This window comes from Lithobates pipiens, unplaced genomic scaffold (genome assembly GCF_037356315.1).
Source record: "Lithobates pipiens isolate NorthernLeopardFrog02 unplaced genomic scaffold, aLitPip1_a1.2 Scaffold_8, whole genome shotgun sequence".
NCBI lineage: Eukaryota > Metazoa > Chordata > Amphibia > Anura > Ranidae > Lithobates > Lithobates pipiens.
In genome coordinates, this window is record NW_027507903.1 from 581,827,907 (window position 1) to 581,847,129 (window position 19,223).

Consider the following 19,223-nt stretch of genomic DNA (forward strand, 5'->3'; position numbering starts at 1 on the left):
CTTAGAGTGTCACTTTGGTATTGAAATGACATCAGAAAATGATGTAGAAGACCCACACCAGCAAAAGGGATAAGGATAATACTGACAAGAGGGATTACTGTTCAACAGTATGATGATTGTGTTCCTCAGGGGTTGAAGTGGGAGGCCTTGACCTTGTCTGACCACATAAAGCTATCGCCACGTGTGGATCAAATGATCCTAGTCAGTGACACAACATCAGTATTTAACCACATCAGTTCTTGTACCGGTATACAGCTTTTGGACCAGAGCAATTTTTATATTTCCACTGTGGGCGTGTTTTTTTTTTTGGCCCCTAACTTTGTCAGTGGAACTTAAAGTGGTTGTATGCCCCCAACGCGGAAGTTGTACCCATAACTCCCAACTGTTCCTGATTTCAAGGGACTGTCCCTGATGTGGAGCAATGTCCCTCTTTCCACCTCATTTGTCCCTCATTTTGGTCTGATCTATATAGTTGTATATAAAATGCTTTTTATCTTTGAAAAAGTGTTTCCCAGTGCTAAACACTTTCCAGTTTCTAAATTTCTGCATTTGTACATTTTAAAGGAATAGTAATGGTAAAAAAAAAGTCCTTGTGAATTTCATTAAAGCAAGACAAAAAATAGGAGAAAAGAGCTGCGCCAAACAAAAAACTACACCAATAAAAAACAAATCAATAAACCAATACTATAAGCAAAAGTCCATGAAGAGTTTGTGTTATTGAAGAAAAAAAGCCGATCGCACCACAGTGAATCCACACTTCCTTACCACTACTGTGCCCAGCCACCGACAAATAAATGCGCTTACCAGACGGTAAAGCATAAGGAGCGTTTATGATCTCAAGCTACTGACAGCTCCTCGCCTCCACCGAACACTTTGCCAATCAGGAACAAACGATCCATGTATTGAGGATTCTTATGACACTCCGCATTTTCATTAGTACCCAATATACACGTTCAGAATATAGAAAGAAAGAAGCTTCCCATAGTGTAAAAAACTTCAGTACTTGTTTAATTATAATAGAAATACACTTACATAAAACCAAGAATGATCGCACATAAAAAACAAGCCGGCCGGCAAAACGAGAGCCCGTCCTCCTCTCGTAACACGTGGTGACGTCACACTATAGGAAGCTTCTTTCTTTCTATATTCTGAACGTGTATATTGGGTACTAATGAAAATGCGGAGCGTCATAAGAATCCTCAATACATGGATCGTTTGTTCCAACTGTCCCTGATTTCGAGCGACTGTACCTGATTTGGAGCAATGTCCCTCTGTTCCTCTAAACTCCTCATTTTGCTCTGATCTATATAGTTGTATATAAAATGCACTTTTTATCTTTCAAAAAGTGTTTCCCAGCGCTAAACCTTTCATCCAATTTCTAAATTGCTGCATTTGCACGTTTTTAAAAGCCAATATAAAGAAATAGTAGTGGTAAAAAAAAAAAAAAAGAAGTCCTTGTGGATTTAATTAACTTTTTTTTGGGTTAGTTCTTCTTTAAAGGGGTGTGACAGGGGGCGTGTCCTATGCCTACATACGTTTGTTAGTAGGTGCCCCTCATTCCCATCTCAATATATTGGGAGGTATGCCACAATGATCATGCCATCTAAATAAAAAACACCCTGAAATAACAGGTAGGGCAATGCTTCCACCCCTCCCATCTTCGTGTGTCCCTTTTTCTCATCTCAGAAATTAGGGCCGTACGAGGTATGGTAGGAAGGATAATAGGCCATTATAGTGTATGGTGGGGTTGTGGAGAGAACTTTTCAGTTATTCCCAGTGTATATAGGACATATATATCAGTTTTGGGTCTTAGGTAGGCATTGGGTGTTACCTGGGGGTCGGGCTGGTAGGGGGCGAGCTGGCAGTAGCGGCCTCTGGAGTTTTTTGTCTCTCTGCCTCTCTCGGTTGGCTGCTACTGCCAGGCTTGAGATCCGATGGGCTCATTGCCAGGCCCTCGCTGGCCTCGTGGTATTCACTCTCGGTGCTCTCGCTATCTGAAGGGTTCTCCATGGTGCCAGAATCCTCTGACGAGCCAGCGTCCATTCTACACAGTAAAGAGAAGGTAGCCATGTTATTGTACACAGTCATGTCAGGAATAAGGTAACTGGTGTATAATTGAAAACACAAAAATGTGCATTCATTGAAGAGAAACTCACTCTCCATTTACTCCAGAAAACAGCGATGATTTTGCTTCTTGTTCATCCTGTGTCAGCCTATTACTGGGTTGCCCGACCAAGTCTGTAAAAGCAACGAAAACCAGGAAATTAGTATGGATACCAAAATCACAAAGTACTCATTGGTTGATTACATATGGTCAAATGTTCCCAAAGCAAAAAAACACAAAAGCAACAAAAAGGATCAACACTGCAGTACCACTTAGGAACACTAGGGGAAGCACAGCTATCATTCATAACGGGTATTCCTCCTAGACGGTACAGCTTTCACATGACATGTAAGTGCTGCTTAACCGCTTCAGCCCCAGAAGAATTTGCCCCCTTAATGACCAGGCCATTTCTTGTGATGTGTCGATTTAACTGACAATTGCGCGTTCGTGGGGCGCTGTACCTAAACAAAATATTTTTTTCACACAAATAGAGCTTTCTTTTGGTAGTATTTGATCATCTCTGCATTTTTTATTTTTTGCGCATTAAAAAAAAAGAGCGACAATTTTGAAAAAAAATATTTTTTTTACTTTCTGCTATAATACATATCCAAAAAAAAAAAAAATGTATTCATCAGTTTGGGTCAATATATATTCTTCTACATACTTTTGGCAAAAAAAAATGCAATACTTGTATATTGATTGGTTTGCGCAAAAGTTTTATCATCTACAAACTATGAGAAAGATTTATGGATTTTTTAAAAAAATGTTTTTACTGGTAATGGCGGAGATCTGCGATTTTTATCGGGACTGCGACATTGTGGCGGACAAATCTGACCCTAAGTGAGACCTTTGGGGACCAGTGACATTTTTACAATGATCAGTGCTAAAATAATGCACTGATCAATGTATAAATGACACTGGCAGGGAAGGGGTTAACACTAGGGGGCAATCAAGGTGTTAACTGTGTTCCCTGGGTGTGTTCTAACTGTGTGGGGGATGGGGCTTACTGGGACAACACAGAGATCGCTGTTCCCAATCACTGGGAACAGCAGATCTCCATGATGTCTCCTGTCAGAACGGGGATCCGCCTTATTTAGTTAGGCAGATCCCCGTTCGGCACTTTGTGTATCGTGATCGCGGGTCGCCAGTGGACATTGAGTCTAGGGACCCCGGCATGCAGCGGGTGCCCACAGTGTCACATGAACGCACTGCCATACGGGTACGGTGGTTTGTGCTATCGAGCCAACCTGCCACAGTATATATACAGTGGCTGGCTGGCAAGTGGTTAAAGCGGATCTTTTTAATATTAAAAGCAAACTCCCCCATCCATCCACACCTCTATGCTTTATTTTGTTGAGAACTCACTTTGAAAACAAACCCGCTAGCACTTCTGGCTATGGCCATCTTGAGTAAGGGCAGATAATTCATGTAGCATATACTTCCCGGAATCCATCTGCCCTTAGCTCAGGCATTAATACCGGAAGGTGTACTTAGCTGAGAAAACCCCTCCTCCTCTCCTTTCCTCCTGAACACTCCTGGGATGTATGACATCACTTGCCTAGGCAAGAAACCAGGAAGTAGCTGAAGAAATGTTAAAAAAAGGTTTCAAATAAGTATCTATTTACTAATGCTAACAGAATGAGGATTACAAATAATCAATGCTGATTGGGAGAACGAAGTTCCACTTTAAGCTGGCCATAGATGAAATTGGCAGGAACCTGACAAGTTTTGATCCATGTGTGCCCGATCCTGCTCATCAGAAGTCGATCTGCCAAAATGTCCTGCCACCTCCCCCAGGGAGTGTGTAAATGAAAGGCTGGGCTCACAAGAAGTGGGCAGAAAGACGTGCGTGTCACTGTGCTAAAGAGGACCGGCAGTGCTGGATGAGGGAGAAAACCAGCGTAATCACTGGAGAATGGTAAGGGTTAAAAAAACTTGACTTATTTATTTTTTAATATAGAAGGTGGGATCACAACTATAACAAATTGAGCTCTGCCTTAAAAGGTATTTTCTGTATTTGCGGTTTTTAGCCTAAAAATTAAAACTATGGCAGCCGCCACACCACAGCATGGCTAGTTTTTGACTAATTCCTGGAGTTGGAAAAACATTTAAAGAGAAAAAAACATTCCCCTCTGGGTGATCTCTGTATATTGCAAGTATTTTAACAAACTTTGTTGCAGATTCCTACCTTTTGTTATTGTGCAGAAATAGTTGTTTGCTTGTCTGGTGTCCATGTGATAAGTGAATCTTTATGGGAGTGGTTTTATAATTATCAATCAGCTGCTGCACCTGCAGGGCACTAATGAAGAAAGTGGCGGGGTCTGCATCTTTTTAGACGTGATTTCCCTTTGAGCGTATCTCACCAAAAAATGTTGTTGCAGGTGATGCTCAAAATCTGACTTGTATCTTAGTGCAGACTTCTGGCAACCGGAAGGTGTTCTGTACACAGAATGTCTGGTGGACATTCTGTGTACAGAACACCTTCCGGTTGCCATATTGCATTTGACAGAAAATCACAGAGCTGCAGATTAAAAAGGAAAGGCCATTTTAACCACTTGCCACTCGCCCACCGTCAAATGACGGAGGAGCTGGTACATTCTGGGACGACATCATATGACGGTGCCCCAGAATGGCTGCTCTGGTGTGCCCCGCAGCGTGGAGATCATGGCCGTGCCGTGTTCCTAGTACACGGCACGACCCCAATCTTTGTAAAGAGCCGATGATGTGGCTCTTTAACCATGTGATCAGCTGCGTCCAATCACAGCGGGTCACATGTAAACACGGAGATGCTGGTAACTGGCTCTCCTCACCTCACACTGACAGAGTGTGTGGCGAGGAGAGCCGATCAGCGGCATCACCTCCCAAGGGAGACCAGGGAAGGTAATCAGGGCATTGATCATCAGTTCTTTGATTACAGTAAAGCCCCAGCAGTGCCCATCAGTGACACAAATCAATGCCCATTAGTGATGCCAGTCAATGCTGCCTTTCAGTGCCCATCAGTGCCTGCTCATCAGTGCTGCCCATCAGTGCCTGCCCATCAGTGCTGCCCATCAGTTCCTGCTCATCAGTGCCTGCTCATCAGTGCCTGCTCATCAGTGCTGCCCATCAGTGCCTGCTTGTCAGTGCCTGCTTGTCAGTGCTGTCCATCAGTGCAGTCCATCAGAGCCACCTATCCGTGCTGCCTATTAGTGCCCACCAGTGCCACCTATCAGTTCCATCGGTGCTTATCCGTGCCACCTCATCAATGCCCATTCGTACCACCTTATCAGTGCCCATAAGCCCAGTCCCGTCTCATCAGCGCACATTAGTGAAGGAGAAAAATTACTTATTTACAAAATTTACTGACAGAAACTAAGTAAAACTTATTTTTCAGTCTTTTTTTATTAATTTTTTTTAGTAAAAAAATTAAAAAAAACAGCAGTAATTAAATACCACCAAAAGAAATCTTTATTTGTGTGAAGACAATTATTAAAAATGAGTACAGTGTAACCGTGCAATTGTCATTCAAAGCGTGACAGCGCTGAAAGCTGAAAAATGGCCTGGGTAGAAAGGGGGTAAAAGTGCCCTATATTGAAGTAGTTAAATAACATAAAATTGCAATATGACTTGTTTCACAATTGTATACGCTATATTCATTTTCTTTTTAATTGGATCATTTTTCTGGAGTTACCCCTGGGGTGAAAATGGGGCGGGCTGACTTTTATGTCGTTTCCGATGCACACTGTGAGAAGCTTGCAGTGTGCAGTAAAAATCGGAATAAGCATTTTCAGTACAACTGTGCAAGACTGAAGGCAAGGATAGGAGTAGAGCTTTGATCCATTGGGTACAAGTATCGGATGCATGGGATAAAAAGTTATCTGCACAGATAAACACCCGAGATAAAACCAAGCTGGGTTTTAAATGACAAAAAAACAAATGTGCTAGGCTAAAAATAGCAACGCTTTATTTAATCTCTCCAGCATTCAAGTAGATGGGACTAAAAATGTCATGAAAAAGTGAAATTCATGTACTTTCCTATTTTTACTTATCTATTGTTTCCTGCATTTACATAGCAACAGCACAACATGTAACACTTTGCAGAGCACAGAGAACCATTTCTATCAGACTCTATCTAATGTCCCTGATACAGTCACACACACATCAACTCTACGGCCAGCTTGAGGGGAAGGCAATTACCCTACTATTTCCATTTTGGATTATGGGTGGGAACCACTGCAACTGTGGGAAACCCCAACCAACAGAACAGCAAACGCCAAGTTAGTATTGCATCCCTTGTGGTGGACCACATAGAGTATTCCCAACGCACGTGTTCCTGGAAAGAAGTAAGCAGTTGCTGCAGCAACTATCAGCCTGAGACCGCTAACATCTTAAGCCAAAGAATATATATTGGCAGAACACCATGGATCTTCAAGATAATGTCTGCACAGTTGTGATGACATCACATGCCTATAGAAGGGGTCCTGTATGGCCCTGAAACGGTGTGCTGGCATCAAATGCTTTGGCCTGTGATGTTACCAGTCTCAAGGTGGTAGTTGCTGCAGCACCTACTTACTTCTTTCCAGGAACATGTGCGATGGGAATATTATACGTGGTCAACACTCAGGACACGATAATAAATGTTTGGACATTGTCTTGAAGATCCATGGTGTGCTAGCAATATATGATTTGGCTTGAATTCTGACCACAGCAGTGCTTCCTTACCATGCAATTCTTACCTGTGTCGTCTTCTTCTCTCCTGGCACTGCCGGGTTCCATGTTGGTTTCTCCCTTTGGAATGTTTTGTGGCTGCTCATCAGTTTTACTGTTGGTATCAGGCCCTGGGGATAAAAAAAAGAAGCCATTACTCCACTTTAGCAGCTTAAAAGGCTTCCATTCTTCTTGTAGAAAAAATGGCATATAAATAATTTAACAGTAGAAGCACACAGTACTACAACAACAGGAGCAGTAGTAGCACACAGTAGTACAACACAAAGAACAGTAGTAGCACATTTAAGTACAACACATAGAGCAATGGTAATGCATAATAGTATAACACAGAGACTAGTAATAGCATATAGTAGTACATCACAGAGCAGTAGTAGCCCATAGTAGAGCAACACAGAGGGTGGTAGTGGTAAACAGTAGTACAACACAGAGAACAGCCGTAGTACACAGTAGTGCAACAGAGAAAACAGTAGTGGCATATAATTGTACAACACAGAGAGCAGTGGCAATACATACTGTAATTATATAAACAGACAGCAATAGATAGCGCATAGTAGTACAATACAGGGAGCAGTAGGAGCACACAGTAGTACAACAACAACACAGAAGACTGTAGTGGCACATAATTGCACAACACAAAGGGCAGTGGCAGCACACGATAGTACAACACATAGGGAAGTATTAGCACATAGTAGTGCAACACAGATCAGTAGTAGCACATACCCTGTTTCCCCGAAAATAAGACCTAGTGTGGTTGTCGGTGATGGCTGCCCTACCCCCCAAATAAGCCATAGTTAAAGTCCTTGTAGGTCTTATTTTCAGGGTAGGACTTATTTTAGGGGAAACAGGGTAGGGCTTATTTAGGGGGTAGGACTTATATTGCAGCCATCACCGACAATCACGCTAGGTCTTATTTTTGGGGAAACAGGGTAGTAAAATAAAATAGAAAGCAATAGATTGCTCATTGTAAGAAAGAAAAAGTGGGTTGAATCATTGGTCGACTTCTCATATCTCTCCAAGTCTCTAGTGATATAATAAAGGTGTAACTTTGGAAACTGGATTTTCCAATTGGTAATTTTATGTTAGATTTTGGGGAAGCCATCAAAGGAACATGGCACCATGTTTTGGCTTAGTAATAGTCATGGAGGTTAGGCTCACATTGGACTTCTGGTGGGGATCTCTTGCCAGTGTAGTCCCCATGAGATATAAGGAGACAGCTTGTATTTTAGCCTGATCAGTTTTTGGCAGAGATGGTCATTAATAATTTTTTCACATAACTGGAATTGTATTATCTCACGTGTTACCTTTGCTTTCAGTGTCCTTGGTGCTTTGTCCAGTAATGCTGATTTTCTTCACCAAATGTACATGGACAGCAGGCCCAGATGTTGTAAGGAGTGGTTTCTCCATCACTTCTCTGCTTTTGAAGACTCTATCTGCATCTCCCTCTCTCACTTTAATTATTCCTCCACCTCTAGCTGCCAAGTTCCGCGCCCTCTGTGGCTGAAGTGTAGGCCCTATTTCAGTGCTGGAGACCACTTCACTTCCTCTCTCCACCCTAGCAACCTTCACTGCATCTGCCCTTATTTCCTCCTTCTTTTCATTCTTCATTGTATCGTCTGCTCTTGTCATTTTCTCAGCTTCTTCTAGTTTTTGGTTGGCATTTTGAACCTCGGTTAAGGCTCGTGCAAGCTGCCTCTCCAGTACCGCTATTTTGGCAGAGAGTGCCTGAACCAGAAACTTCTGTTTATCGGCCTCTAGCTGTTTGCCTGGAACTGGAAGGAAGTCCACTTCCCTCACCCAAACGCCAACACTGCATAACTTTTTAGCCGGTTTTTCAATAGACAGAAGACTTCCTTTCTTGACATCTTCTCTGGCGTCTATTTCTTTGCTTTCTTCTACTTCCATTCCAACATATGCTTGTTTTCCTCCTACTCTACCATCTTTGATCTCTTCTTCTGGAATCTCTATGTAAAGCTCTCCTCTAGTCTTGCTTTTTGTGTTGAGCCCAGGGTGTCCTAGATATTTTTGGCTCTTAAGTTGGACGCTAAGTTGACGTTTTTCCTCTTGGAGCACTGAAATCTTTACCTGAAGAACAGGGATCATTTTCACTTGCTCTTCCAGTTGGCGTAACCTCTTTAGTGCCACAGCCATTTGCTCCCTTACATGTTGAAGATGGACTGGTGTTGGAGATACTGGAGTGGACATCCCAGAACTTAGAGGAGTGAAAGAAGAGAGTTGTTGGCATGAGGATGAAGATGGAAGGCGAGAGAGGGATGGTGTAGAGATAGAGGTGGTGGACCTGCATCCCAGGCTAAGTGGGCGAGACTGGCCAGCCTCCAGCTTCTTGCTGGCATCCAGCAGTGTTCTCTCCACTCTGGGATTGAAGCTGTTCGAGGCTTGAGAACCACTCCTGACTTCGTACGTTGGGTAAAAGCCTCTTCCACAATAGGAATAAGATGAATGGCGACTGAAATAAAAGAATGTAAATTAGACTTTCTGGATATATCTCTTATGGATAAAGGAGTAGGGCAACAGGGACCAAACAAGAAGAACCAAAACCCCAAATGATCTTTCAAGAAATATTTCTCTCAAATGTTTCCCCAAATTATTGTAATATGGTGTGAATATTGGTCTAGATCAGCCTTTCTCAACCATGATACATTAGTGTGATGGTCAGTGGGAAGAATGGTCCTTACACTTGTGGTCAATGGGAAGAATTACCTCCTTACAGATAGCTAAAAAGATCAATGGTGTCAGTGGGAATTTATCTGAGAGGCAGAAATGGCCCAATGCTGAAGGAACCCCTAGCAACCTCTGGAGGAACCCTAGGGTTCCACGGAACCCTGGTTGAAAATCATTGGTCTAGATACTTACTAGCTTTACTCTAATGGCTATATATAGCTACACAGAAACAGAAGAAATTTTGGGTATTACTGAGATATGATCTTCCATTATATCACAACTTTGATGGATCTGTAGTAGTTGCAGATCCAAGGTTTGGGTTCAATGATATTTACCATTAAAGTTTTATGCACTCATAATTACCTATCATTGCTTGCATTGGAGCAGAGGGACTCTGTAGATGTCCACCAAGATCCAGTGTATCCAGGGCCTCGGGGTAATGAACCAAATCGAGGCCTGCGGCTGACAGGCACTCGTTTGATGGTATGTCCTTTCTCTATATCATCAACATATTTCAGGAAATCCAAATCCAGACGATAACCATAAGGTGTCTCCACAGAATAGGACGCATCAGGGTCTTTTATAGCCGATAAAGAAGGCGGGATAGATTTACCTGGACAGACAAACAGCAAAGGAAAATATGATTGCTGTCTCATTGAAAGGAAAAGAAAGATAATCATTAGTAGGCTGGGTATTATTGAAAAAAAATATATCTTTTTATACTGTAAAAGTAAGGTGGTCGGTAAACATGAAAACATATCTTCTCGAGATAGAATAACTGTAATAACCCTTACAGTTATATGACTGGGCCCATGCAAAATAATTTTTTATTTTGGTTTGTTGTTATCGCCTGAAAAGTGACTATATCTTATTAGTGACTGTTCAGTTGGTGCCACGGCTGCTTGAATACAATAGCCGGCTGTGGAGATGCCTCCATCCACCCTATTAGCACGGAGGGGGACTCATTTCATGAAAGATGACCTTTCTTTGTCTAGCTAAGGTCAATTCAGCTATGACCTGAAGTAGCCACACACAGGAACAAAAATTCAACTAAAAGGGGTCATGTATTACAGCTATTTCATACAATGACAATTCTAAGCACAGAGCTTCTTTACCATGTATGGGGATAGTAAATATATCATTGCCAGCACCACCTACAGCTTCTCCATAATGCATAATACCGCACTTTTACTGTACCTGGAAAATGTGATTCCATATGAAGGACCTGCGCCATCATGTCTCCAACTGTCTTGGCCAAATACAAACAAGGAATAGTTTACTGTATCACTGAGTCTGAAAATAAATTAAAGACATATATTAGAATGCAGACACTTTTTTTTTATAATGATTATGTAAATATTGAAATAATACATTTATAGATACAACCAATACAGTAAAAGGTAGCTGCTAAATTATTGGTGTTGTCTACATGTCATCTACATCAACATATCTGCAATATCCCTGTAAATAAATAATACAAAGACATGATTTCAATAACCATCCTAATTTTATATTTAAAGTCCAGCTCCACTCCATCCAGGATGCCCTACATGTTACGTCATGTCACATGACTTCTTCAGGGGAACCCAAGTATCACCCCTGAAGAAGTCACGTAACTTAACGCGTTACGCATAGGGCGTTCTGGACATGGTGTGGACCAGAAGTGATGTGAGAGGTAATTTTACTGTGTTTAATATATTTGATGAAAGTGCAATTTTAATATTAATAAAGAAGGTATTTTAATATACTACACCATGAGACGCACTTTATATATTTCATTTTAACATGTGGGCAAACTCATGAGATACTCTGCACCTTAAAGGGACCAGTGCTCTATTTGTATAATAACATCTGTGATGACATCTAGCAGAGTTGGAAAGAAATAGGAGACCTGGATATCTGCTTTGACTGCCAATAAAGCACATATAGATGTACAAAGGTGAGATTTCTGTGAGCACAGTGGTGTCACGTGGAGGTTGGATTCACAGAACTATTAGATATACCGTGAGGTGTGGGATTTTGAAGATCATTTGGAAGCACTTCAGATCACTTATTGTGGACTATTTGATTTATATGTTGCACATTTACAGGACACATGGACACTGCATAGTTATTTTATGTGTGTTCATTTAGAAGATATTTGTCACAAATTTGGTTTATTTCTAAGCGTTGGATTTGTTTTTCACTAGTATATGCGCACATTTTTTTTCTATATATAAACATATAGTATTATAGTTAGGCTTCCTGTTACTTAGGTATTTTGGTTATATGGTTGTTGTTCACTTGCATCTTCATGTTTTGTTGTTTCCCGATGCTGGTGTGTGGTTGTATTTTCTTTTATTATTAATACATTTACTTTACTATTTGTAGTCTGGTCTCAGTTTCTAAGTGTAGCAGATCTGGCCATCCTTGCTATTGATTCCTGACACCCTCTTTTTCTCTTTTGCCTGCACCCTTCTCTCTCTATACTCTTTTCCTCTCTTTTCGCTTTGCTCTCCTCCTGTCTCCTCAGTCCTTCTCCTATACCCAGCTCTCTCTTTTCCCATCACTCTTTCCTGTCCTGGCTCCCCTTGTTCACTGGTGTTGGCTGGTTCATTTCTATTTAGCTTTCTCTTGAACCTCTCCTGTTTTAATTGATTTCATACTTTTATTTCAGCTTGTCTTTTTTCCATCATCCTTCATTATCTACTCTTCATATTTCTTGTTCCATGTTCCTCTATTCTTAGTTACATAGTTGGTAAGGTTGAATAAAGACGATAGTCCATCCAGTTCAAACTGTGTAGGCAGGGCCGGCCCTATCATGGTTCACACTGGGTTTATTGGACCCAGGCATCACTTTGAGAGGGGTGGCAAAATAGACGGTCACCTTAGACCACGTAGCCGCCTAATTTGCCTAACTTAAGAGATCCCCTCTGGGCTTCGGAGATTGACCACCTCCCTCACCCACCCAGCCAGACGAGGGACCGCATTGCTCAACTGGGATTGCCGCCCGCACGGGCTACAGTCAGGCTTCAAGGAGGGCAAGTGAGGGAAGGAGGCAGAGCTACAGCCACCACATCACCATGACCAGAACTTAGCTGTTACCTCACCTGCCACTAGCTGGGCAGACTGCTGGAGTGGACAGACAACAGGGACGCCCACGCCTCCACCACCTTATTAGAGTCAGCCAGGAAAGTCAGAGAGTGATTGCCCCGGTCAGACTGTCCGCAGGTCACAGGTGAGTCCTGGTCCACACACGCTGTCCTCTCTTTCTTCCCAGGATGAGACTACATGCTGCCATGGAGATCGATGGGCAGTATGGGGGATTTATTGTAAAGTTGACTGTAAACGTCATGCTCATGTCATGTGTGGGGGCTCCCTATTATACCAGGTTGATTGAGGGCCGGTTCACACCAGCACACAGTCGGTGTGGTTAAGTTGCGCTGTTTATGTGCGTTTCCCATGCAGCAGGTGAACACACTACCCTTGTGGTCTGCTGCATGTGGGTGCCAATGTATTGTTAATGGCACCCCAAATGCAGATCGCAAATGCAGTGTGTTTACAGGCACAAAAAAGAGGTTTGGTGCAGTGTGTTTTTTAAAGTAGTACAAACACTACTTTTTCCGCAGTCTGTTACTTTTTTCAGCCCATTCAAATAAACGGACTGTCAAAATTTTCTCCATGGGAAAGCGTGTGTTTTTCCCATGTGATCCTGGTATGAACTGGCCCTTAACCTTGATTCATACTTCTGTGTTTAGTGCAAAATCTGACTTCCGGATAAATATAATTTTAGTTTTAATTATCATGATATAAAATAATGGATGTGGGGGGATTTTGATGGGTGTGATTTTTTTTTTTTTTGGGGGGGGGGGGCAAAATGTCATTCTTGGACCCAGGCAGCACAATGTGTTAGGCCAGCCCTGTGTGTAGGTGTATGTGTGTCAGTGTTGATAATCATTTTCCATATCCCTGTAAGTTGTGTTCGCTAAGATGCACATCCAAGAGTCTTTTAAAAATAGCAATACTCCCTGCTGACACCACCAATTGTGGAAGAGAGTTCCACATCCTTATTGCCCTGACAGTGAAAAACCTCCTATGCAGCATAAGGTTAAACCTCTTCTCCTCCAATCTCATTGTGTGGATCCGTGTCCTCTTACACTCCCTGAGACTGAATCGTTTATTTCCTATGCTGGGATCACCATTGAGTTATTTGTATATTGCTATCATATCTTCCGTCAACCGTCTCTTCTCCCGGGAGAATAAATCTAGTGCCTGTAGTCGTTCCTAGTAATTGAAGTCCTCCAGTCCACTTATTAATTTTGTTGCCTTCTTCTGGACTCTTTCCAGCTCCAGCACTTCATTCCTGAGGACTTGTGACCAGAACTGGACGGAATACTCCAGATGTGGCCTAACCAGAGTTTTATGAAGTGGCAGGATTAAAATTTTGTCTCTGGAGTAAATTCCCTGTGTTATGCATGCTAATAGTCTGCTGGTTTTGCAAGCTGTAGCTTGCATGCTATTGCTGTCTGTCTTGTACTAGGACCACCAGATCTTTCTCCATCCCTGATTCCTCCAAATGTTCTCGCCCTAGTAGGTACTTTGCGTTTATGTTTTTTGTTTTTATGTTTTATATTCTCTTTCCTTCCATCTCATTCCTCTCTGTAGCTCACATGTCTTATTCACTACTGTTTTTTGCTCTTCATCCTTCTTTCTCTTCATTTTTATTTCTTTCCTGTCCTCCTCTCTCCCCCTCATCCACCCCCAGGCGTTCTTCATGCTGTTCTGCTCCCTGAGACACACACTTATTGTGTCTTGCCTGTCCCTGTCACAGAGGTTTTCCAGATCGCAATGACAGCAGGCTCTCTGTTTACTAGCTCCGAGCCACAACAATCCCCCTCCATGTACAGCTGGAACCAAGGGCCCCCCTACCACCCTTTAAAGAGACCAGGGTAGGTTCTCTTGGGGCCGCTGTATGACGCCCTTTATGATCCCTATTTAATAAAGCAACACATCAGTATGCAGATCCGGGAAACTTAATACAAGCAGTCAGCAAACAATATTCAGCATTATTCTAAACTACCCTAAGTGACTAAAGATGGAATTTTCCTGCTCCGTGTGACTGTATAATGCATATTAGGCCTCATGCACACTGGACATTTTTGGACATTTTTACAGCTGCTGTTTTTGGCTTTAGATGTCTTTTTCTACAGTCAATAAACTCTCCAGCATATCATCCTATGTGTCCATGCACACATAGGCTGTTATAATTAAAATAGTAACTTACATCATACCATTGTCATATTCAGAAAAACTGCAATATTATCAGTTCTCTCAAAACAAGAAAATCAAAAAAGTACACAAAAATATATACAGTATTAAGAGTATAACATTGCTGTAGAAGTTATGCAGATTATCATTTAGAAATTAACTCTGCACATAATATGAATGAAAGTGTGCTGGGGATTATTTTCTAAAGCCTCATACACACGATCGGACTTTGTACAAACTTTCCCGTGGATTTTTGTACAAAGGGTCGTTGGCCGTGAACTTGTATTGCATACACACAGCAGGACTTTTTCAGGCAACTTTCACCAAGTCACATGGTTTTTCTGCTCTTTACCACCACCTTTGGTCAACTTCTGTATTGTTGTCTAATCTTTTGCATTGGTTCTGGGCATGCGTGTTTGTACTTTGTACAAAAGTCCTATGGTTTTCTGTACACACGATCAGACTTTGCTCCATCTGACTTTTGTTGCTGGAAAGTTTGTCCGTTCTCACAGTAAACAAAAGTCCGATGAAAACCGAAAAAGTTTGTCCGATGGAGCATACATGCGGTCGGATGTTGCCTTAAAACAGCTAATTTGCATGTTTGTTGTCAAAAAGTCCGATTGTGTGTATGGGCCTTAATACAACCTTATGCCCTGTACACACGATCGGACTTTCCGACAACAAATATTGGATGTGAGCTTGTTGGCTGAAAATCTGACTGTGTGTATGTTCCATCAAACATTTGTTGTCAGACTTTCCGTCAACAAAACTTTGTTGTTGGAATTTCTGATCGTGTGTACACAAGCCCGACGCACAAAAGTTCACGCATGCTCAGAATCAAGCAGAAGGAGCTGCACTGCCTACTGAACTTCCTTTTTCTCGGCTCGTCGTACGTCTTGTACGTCACCGCGTTCTCACGTTCGTAAATGTTGGCCAACATTTGTGTGACCGTGTGTATGCAAGACAAGTTGAAGCCAACATCTTTTGAACAAAAATCCATGGTTTTGTTGTCGGAAAGTCCAATCGTGTGTACGGGGCATTAGACTTCGCTCGGCTACTAAATATAACTGTGGTGTGACTATATTATAGAAGTGGGAACACTACATGTTCTGACTAGTAAATGATATGAATAGCATTTTCTAATGATATTATGTTCTTTGTTCACCCATTCTACACATCATCTACTGCTCATGCAATTGTAGTTAAATCATGAACACACAATCACTACTGTATGGCTGTCCTCCATCTTTTGTATTGTACAACCCTCTAATCTTCCCAAAATACCTCCATATACACTATTGTATATCTCTCCTTCATCATCTATTTCCCTCTTCCATTCTAGAAATACTTAATTTACACTTCTATATGACTGTATCCTCTACATTCTTCTCCCCTCCATTATTCTCATAATACCTCTGTAGATACTACTATATATTGGTCCTCCATACTCTACTTTTCCAGTAATATCTCCCTGTACAATACTATATGATTGTCCTTCATCCTCCAGAGCTTACACTCTGCACCCCTCTACTATTCTCATAATATTTCTATATACACTACTAAATATCTGTCCTCCATCCTCTACACACTCTGCTACCTTCTACTATTCCCATAATACCTCTATAGATAATACTATATATCTGTCCTCTAGCCTCTACACTCCTCACCCTGCACTATTCTCATAATACTTCAATATATACTACTATATATCTGACCTCCATCCTCTGCTATTCTAGTAATATCTCCATATACATTGCTATGTGATCATCCTCCATTCTCTAGAGCCCACACTCTCCAACCCTCTACTATTCCCATAATGTGTCCATATACACTATTACATGACTGTCCTCCATTCTCTACACACTCTGCTTCCTTCTATTTATCCCATAATACCTCCATAGATACTACTGTTTATCTGTCCTCCATACTGTGCTTTTCTAGTAATATCTCCATGGTTCCACTTGTCTGGACTGTTTTAGTGGGAAAAGGGGGACCTACTCAATATTACTGGGTGGTCATAAATTTATGGGTGATCAGTGTATATCTTTCCTCTATCCGAGTGTACACACTGCACCCCTCTACTATCAAGCCCTCATATACATTACTGTATAACTGTTCTCAATCCTCTACACTTTGCACCCTTTTACTATTTACTACTATATGACTGCCCTCCACCCTCTACAGTCTGCATCCCTCTACTATTCCTGTAATATCTCCATATTCAATACTATATGGCTGTCCTCCATCCTCTACATTCTGCACACTGCCAGGGCTGGGCTTAGCCTTTCCTTCTCAAAGCTGACTGCTCAGCTGTCGGCTAATTGCCAGCTTCTATCTCTCCACAGTGACTCACCTGTTGATGATATCCTGCTCGTCAGTCCTGCCTACTTAAGCTATCCATCCAGATGATCTCTGCCTTTGCCTTGGTCACATCTCTAGAGATATTCTCCTGTGTTCCTGTTAAAGACTTGCTTGGCTGACATTCCTTCTGGCTCCAGATCCTGCTTGCTGTTCTACTACGCTCATCTCTGGCTCCCTGATGTTTTGGCTTGTCTGACTATCTGTTCCAGTTCCTGAACTCTGGCTATGTTTTGACTACCTTTACTCTGTTTACCTTTTTTTTATTATTATTAAACAAGTGTGATTTAACTGTACTTTTGTCTCAGTCCAATTCATGGTTTCTGACACACACATCCACTATTTTAGTAATAGCTCCATATTTAATACTAGATGGATTGTACCCCATCCTCTACACTACTCTAATATTGTCATAATATCTCAATATTCATGACTTTATGGCTGTCCACCACCATTTACATTCTGCACCCCTCTACTATTCCACTAATATCTCTGTATTCACTACTATATAACTGCCCTCTATCCTCTACACTCTCCCCCATTCAACTATTCCTGCAATATCTCCAGAGACTACACTATGAATTTGTCCTCCATCCTTTACACTCTGCACACCACTACCATTCCAGTAATATCTTCATATTCAATACTATAGGACTGTCCCTCATCCTCTATGCTCTGTACCTCTCTACTATTCCCATAATATCTCCATATTTACTACTGTATGGCTGTCCTCCATCCTCTACATTCCACACCCCTATACCATTTCAGTAATATCTCAATATTCATTACTATATGGCTGTCCCCCATCCTCTACACTCTGCACCTCTCTGTTATTCCCACAATATCTTCATTATCACTACTATTGGACTGCCCTCCATCCTCTACACTCTGCATCCCTCTACCATTCCAGTAATATCGCCATATTCACTACTACATGGCTGTCCTCCATCCTCTACACTCTGTAACCCTCTACTATTCCAGTAATATCTCCATATTCACTACTTTATCACTGTCCTCCATCCTCTACACTCTGCACCCCTCTACTATTCCAGTAATATCTTCATATTTGCTACTATATAGCTGTCCTCCATCCTGTACAATCTGCACCCCTGTACTATTCCAATAATATCTCCATATTGACTACTATATGACTGTTCTCGCTCCTCTACACTCTGCACCCCTCTACTATTCCAGTAATATCTCCGTGTCCAATACTGTGTGATTGTCCCTATCCTCTACACTCCTCTTATATTGTCATAATATCTCTATATTCATTACTTTACAGCTTTCCTCTATCCTCTACACTCTGTCCCCTCTACTATTCATGCAATACCTCCAGAGACATTACTATGTATCTATCCTCCATCCTCTACACTCTGCACCCCACTACCATTCCAGTAATATCTCCATATGAACTACTATATGACTGTCCTCCATCTTTTACACTCTGCACCCCTCTACTATTCCAATAATATCTCCATATTCACTACTATATGACTTTCCTCCATCCTATACACCCCTCTACAATTCCAATAATATCTCTGTATTCACAACTATATGGCTGCACCCATCTACTATTCCTATATCTCCATTTTCACTACTATATGGCTGTCCTCCATCTTCTACACGCCTCTAATGTTCCCATAACATCTCCATATTCACTACTATATGACTGTTCTCCATCCTCTACACTCTGCGCCCCTCTACTATCCCCATAATATCTTCATATTCACTACTACAGTATATGACTGTCCTCGCTCCTCTAAAGTTTGCCCCCCTCACTTATTCCTACAATACCTCCACAGACATTACTATGTATCTGTCCTCCATCCTCTACACCGCCTTGCTATTCCATGATGGAGTATCTTGCAGCACAGCTCATCTGAGATAGAATGAGAAGTGTATTTATAGAAAGTGCCCTTTTCTCACACACTCTGCCTGACTGCTCTTTCTCATCTCCGGTTATTTCACAAACAAAATGGATGGAATTTTTCTGCCTGAACTGCTGCAAACTGGAACATCTCCGACCCAGATGCCTTCTTTTCCCCCGCCTCTCCCAGTCTTCGTTATCTCCTGTGCAGATTTCTAGGGCATGGCACACTTACCATAATTTCCACATTTAATTTCT

At 41.8% G+C, this 19,223-nt stretch overlaps 1 protein-coding gene across 6 annotated transcripts in view; it reads right to left on the minus strand.

The window, feature by feature from the left end:
* Positions 1-19,223, minus strand: part of KANK2 (KN motif and ankyrin repeat domains 2) — a 134,752-nt gene that overhangs the window by 23,484 nt on the left and 92,045 nt on the right. For all 6 annotated transcript variants that reach the window (XM_077470286.1, XM_077470290.1, XM_077470288.1 and 3 more), the window contains 6 exons: positions 10,688-10,783; positions 9,854-10,103; positions 8,113-9,275; positions 6,820-6,921; positions 2,157-2,238; positions 1,832-2,044 (listed from right to left, as the gene is read on the minus strand). In XM_077470286.1, coding sequence (XP_077326412.1) covers positions 1,832-2,044; positions 2,157-2,238; positions 6,820-6,921; positions 8,113-9,275; positions 9,854-10,103; positions 10,688-10,727 — 1,850 coding nt within the window. In that variant the 5' untranslated portion in view covers positions 10,728-10,783. The remainder of the gene's footprint in view (positions 1-1,831; positions 2,045-2,156; positions 2,239-6,819; positions 6,922-8,112; positions 9,276-9,853; positions 10,104-10,687; positions 10,784-19,223) is intronic.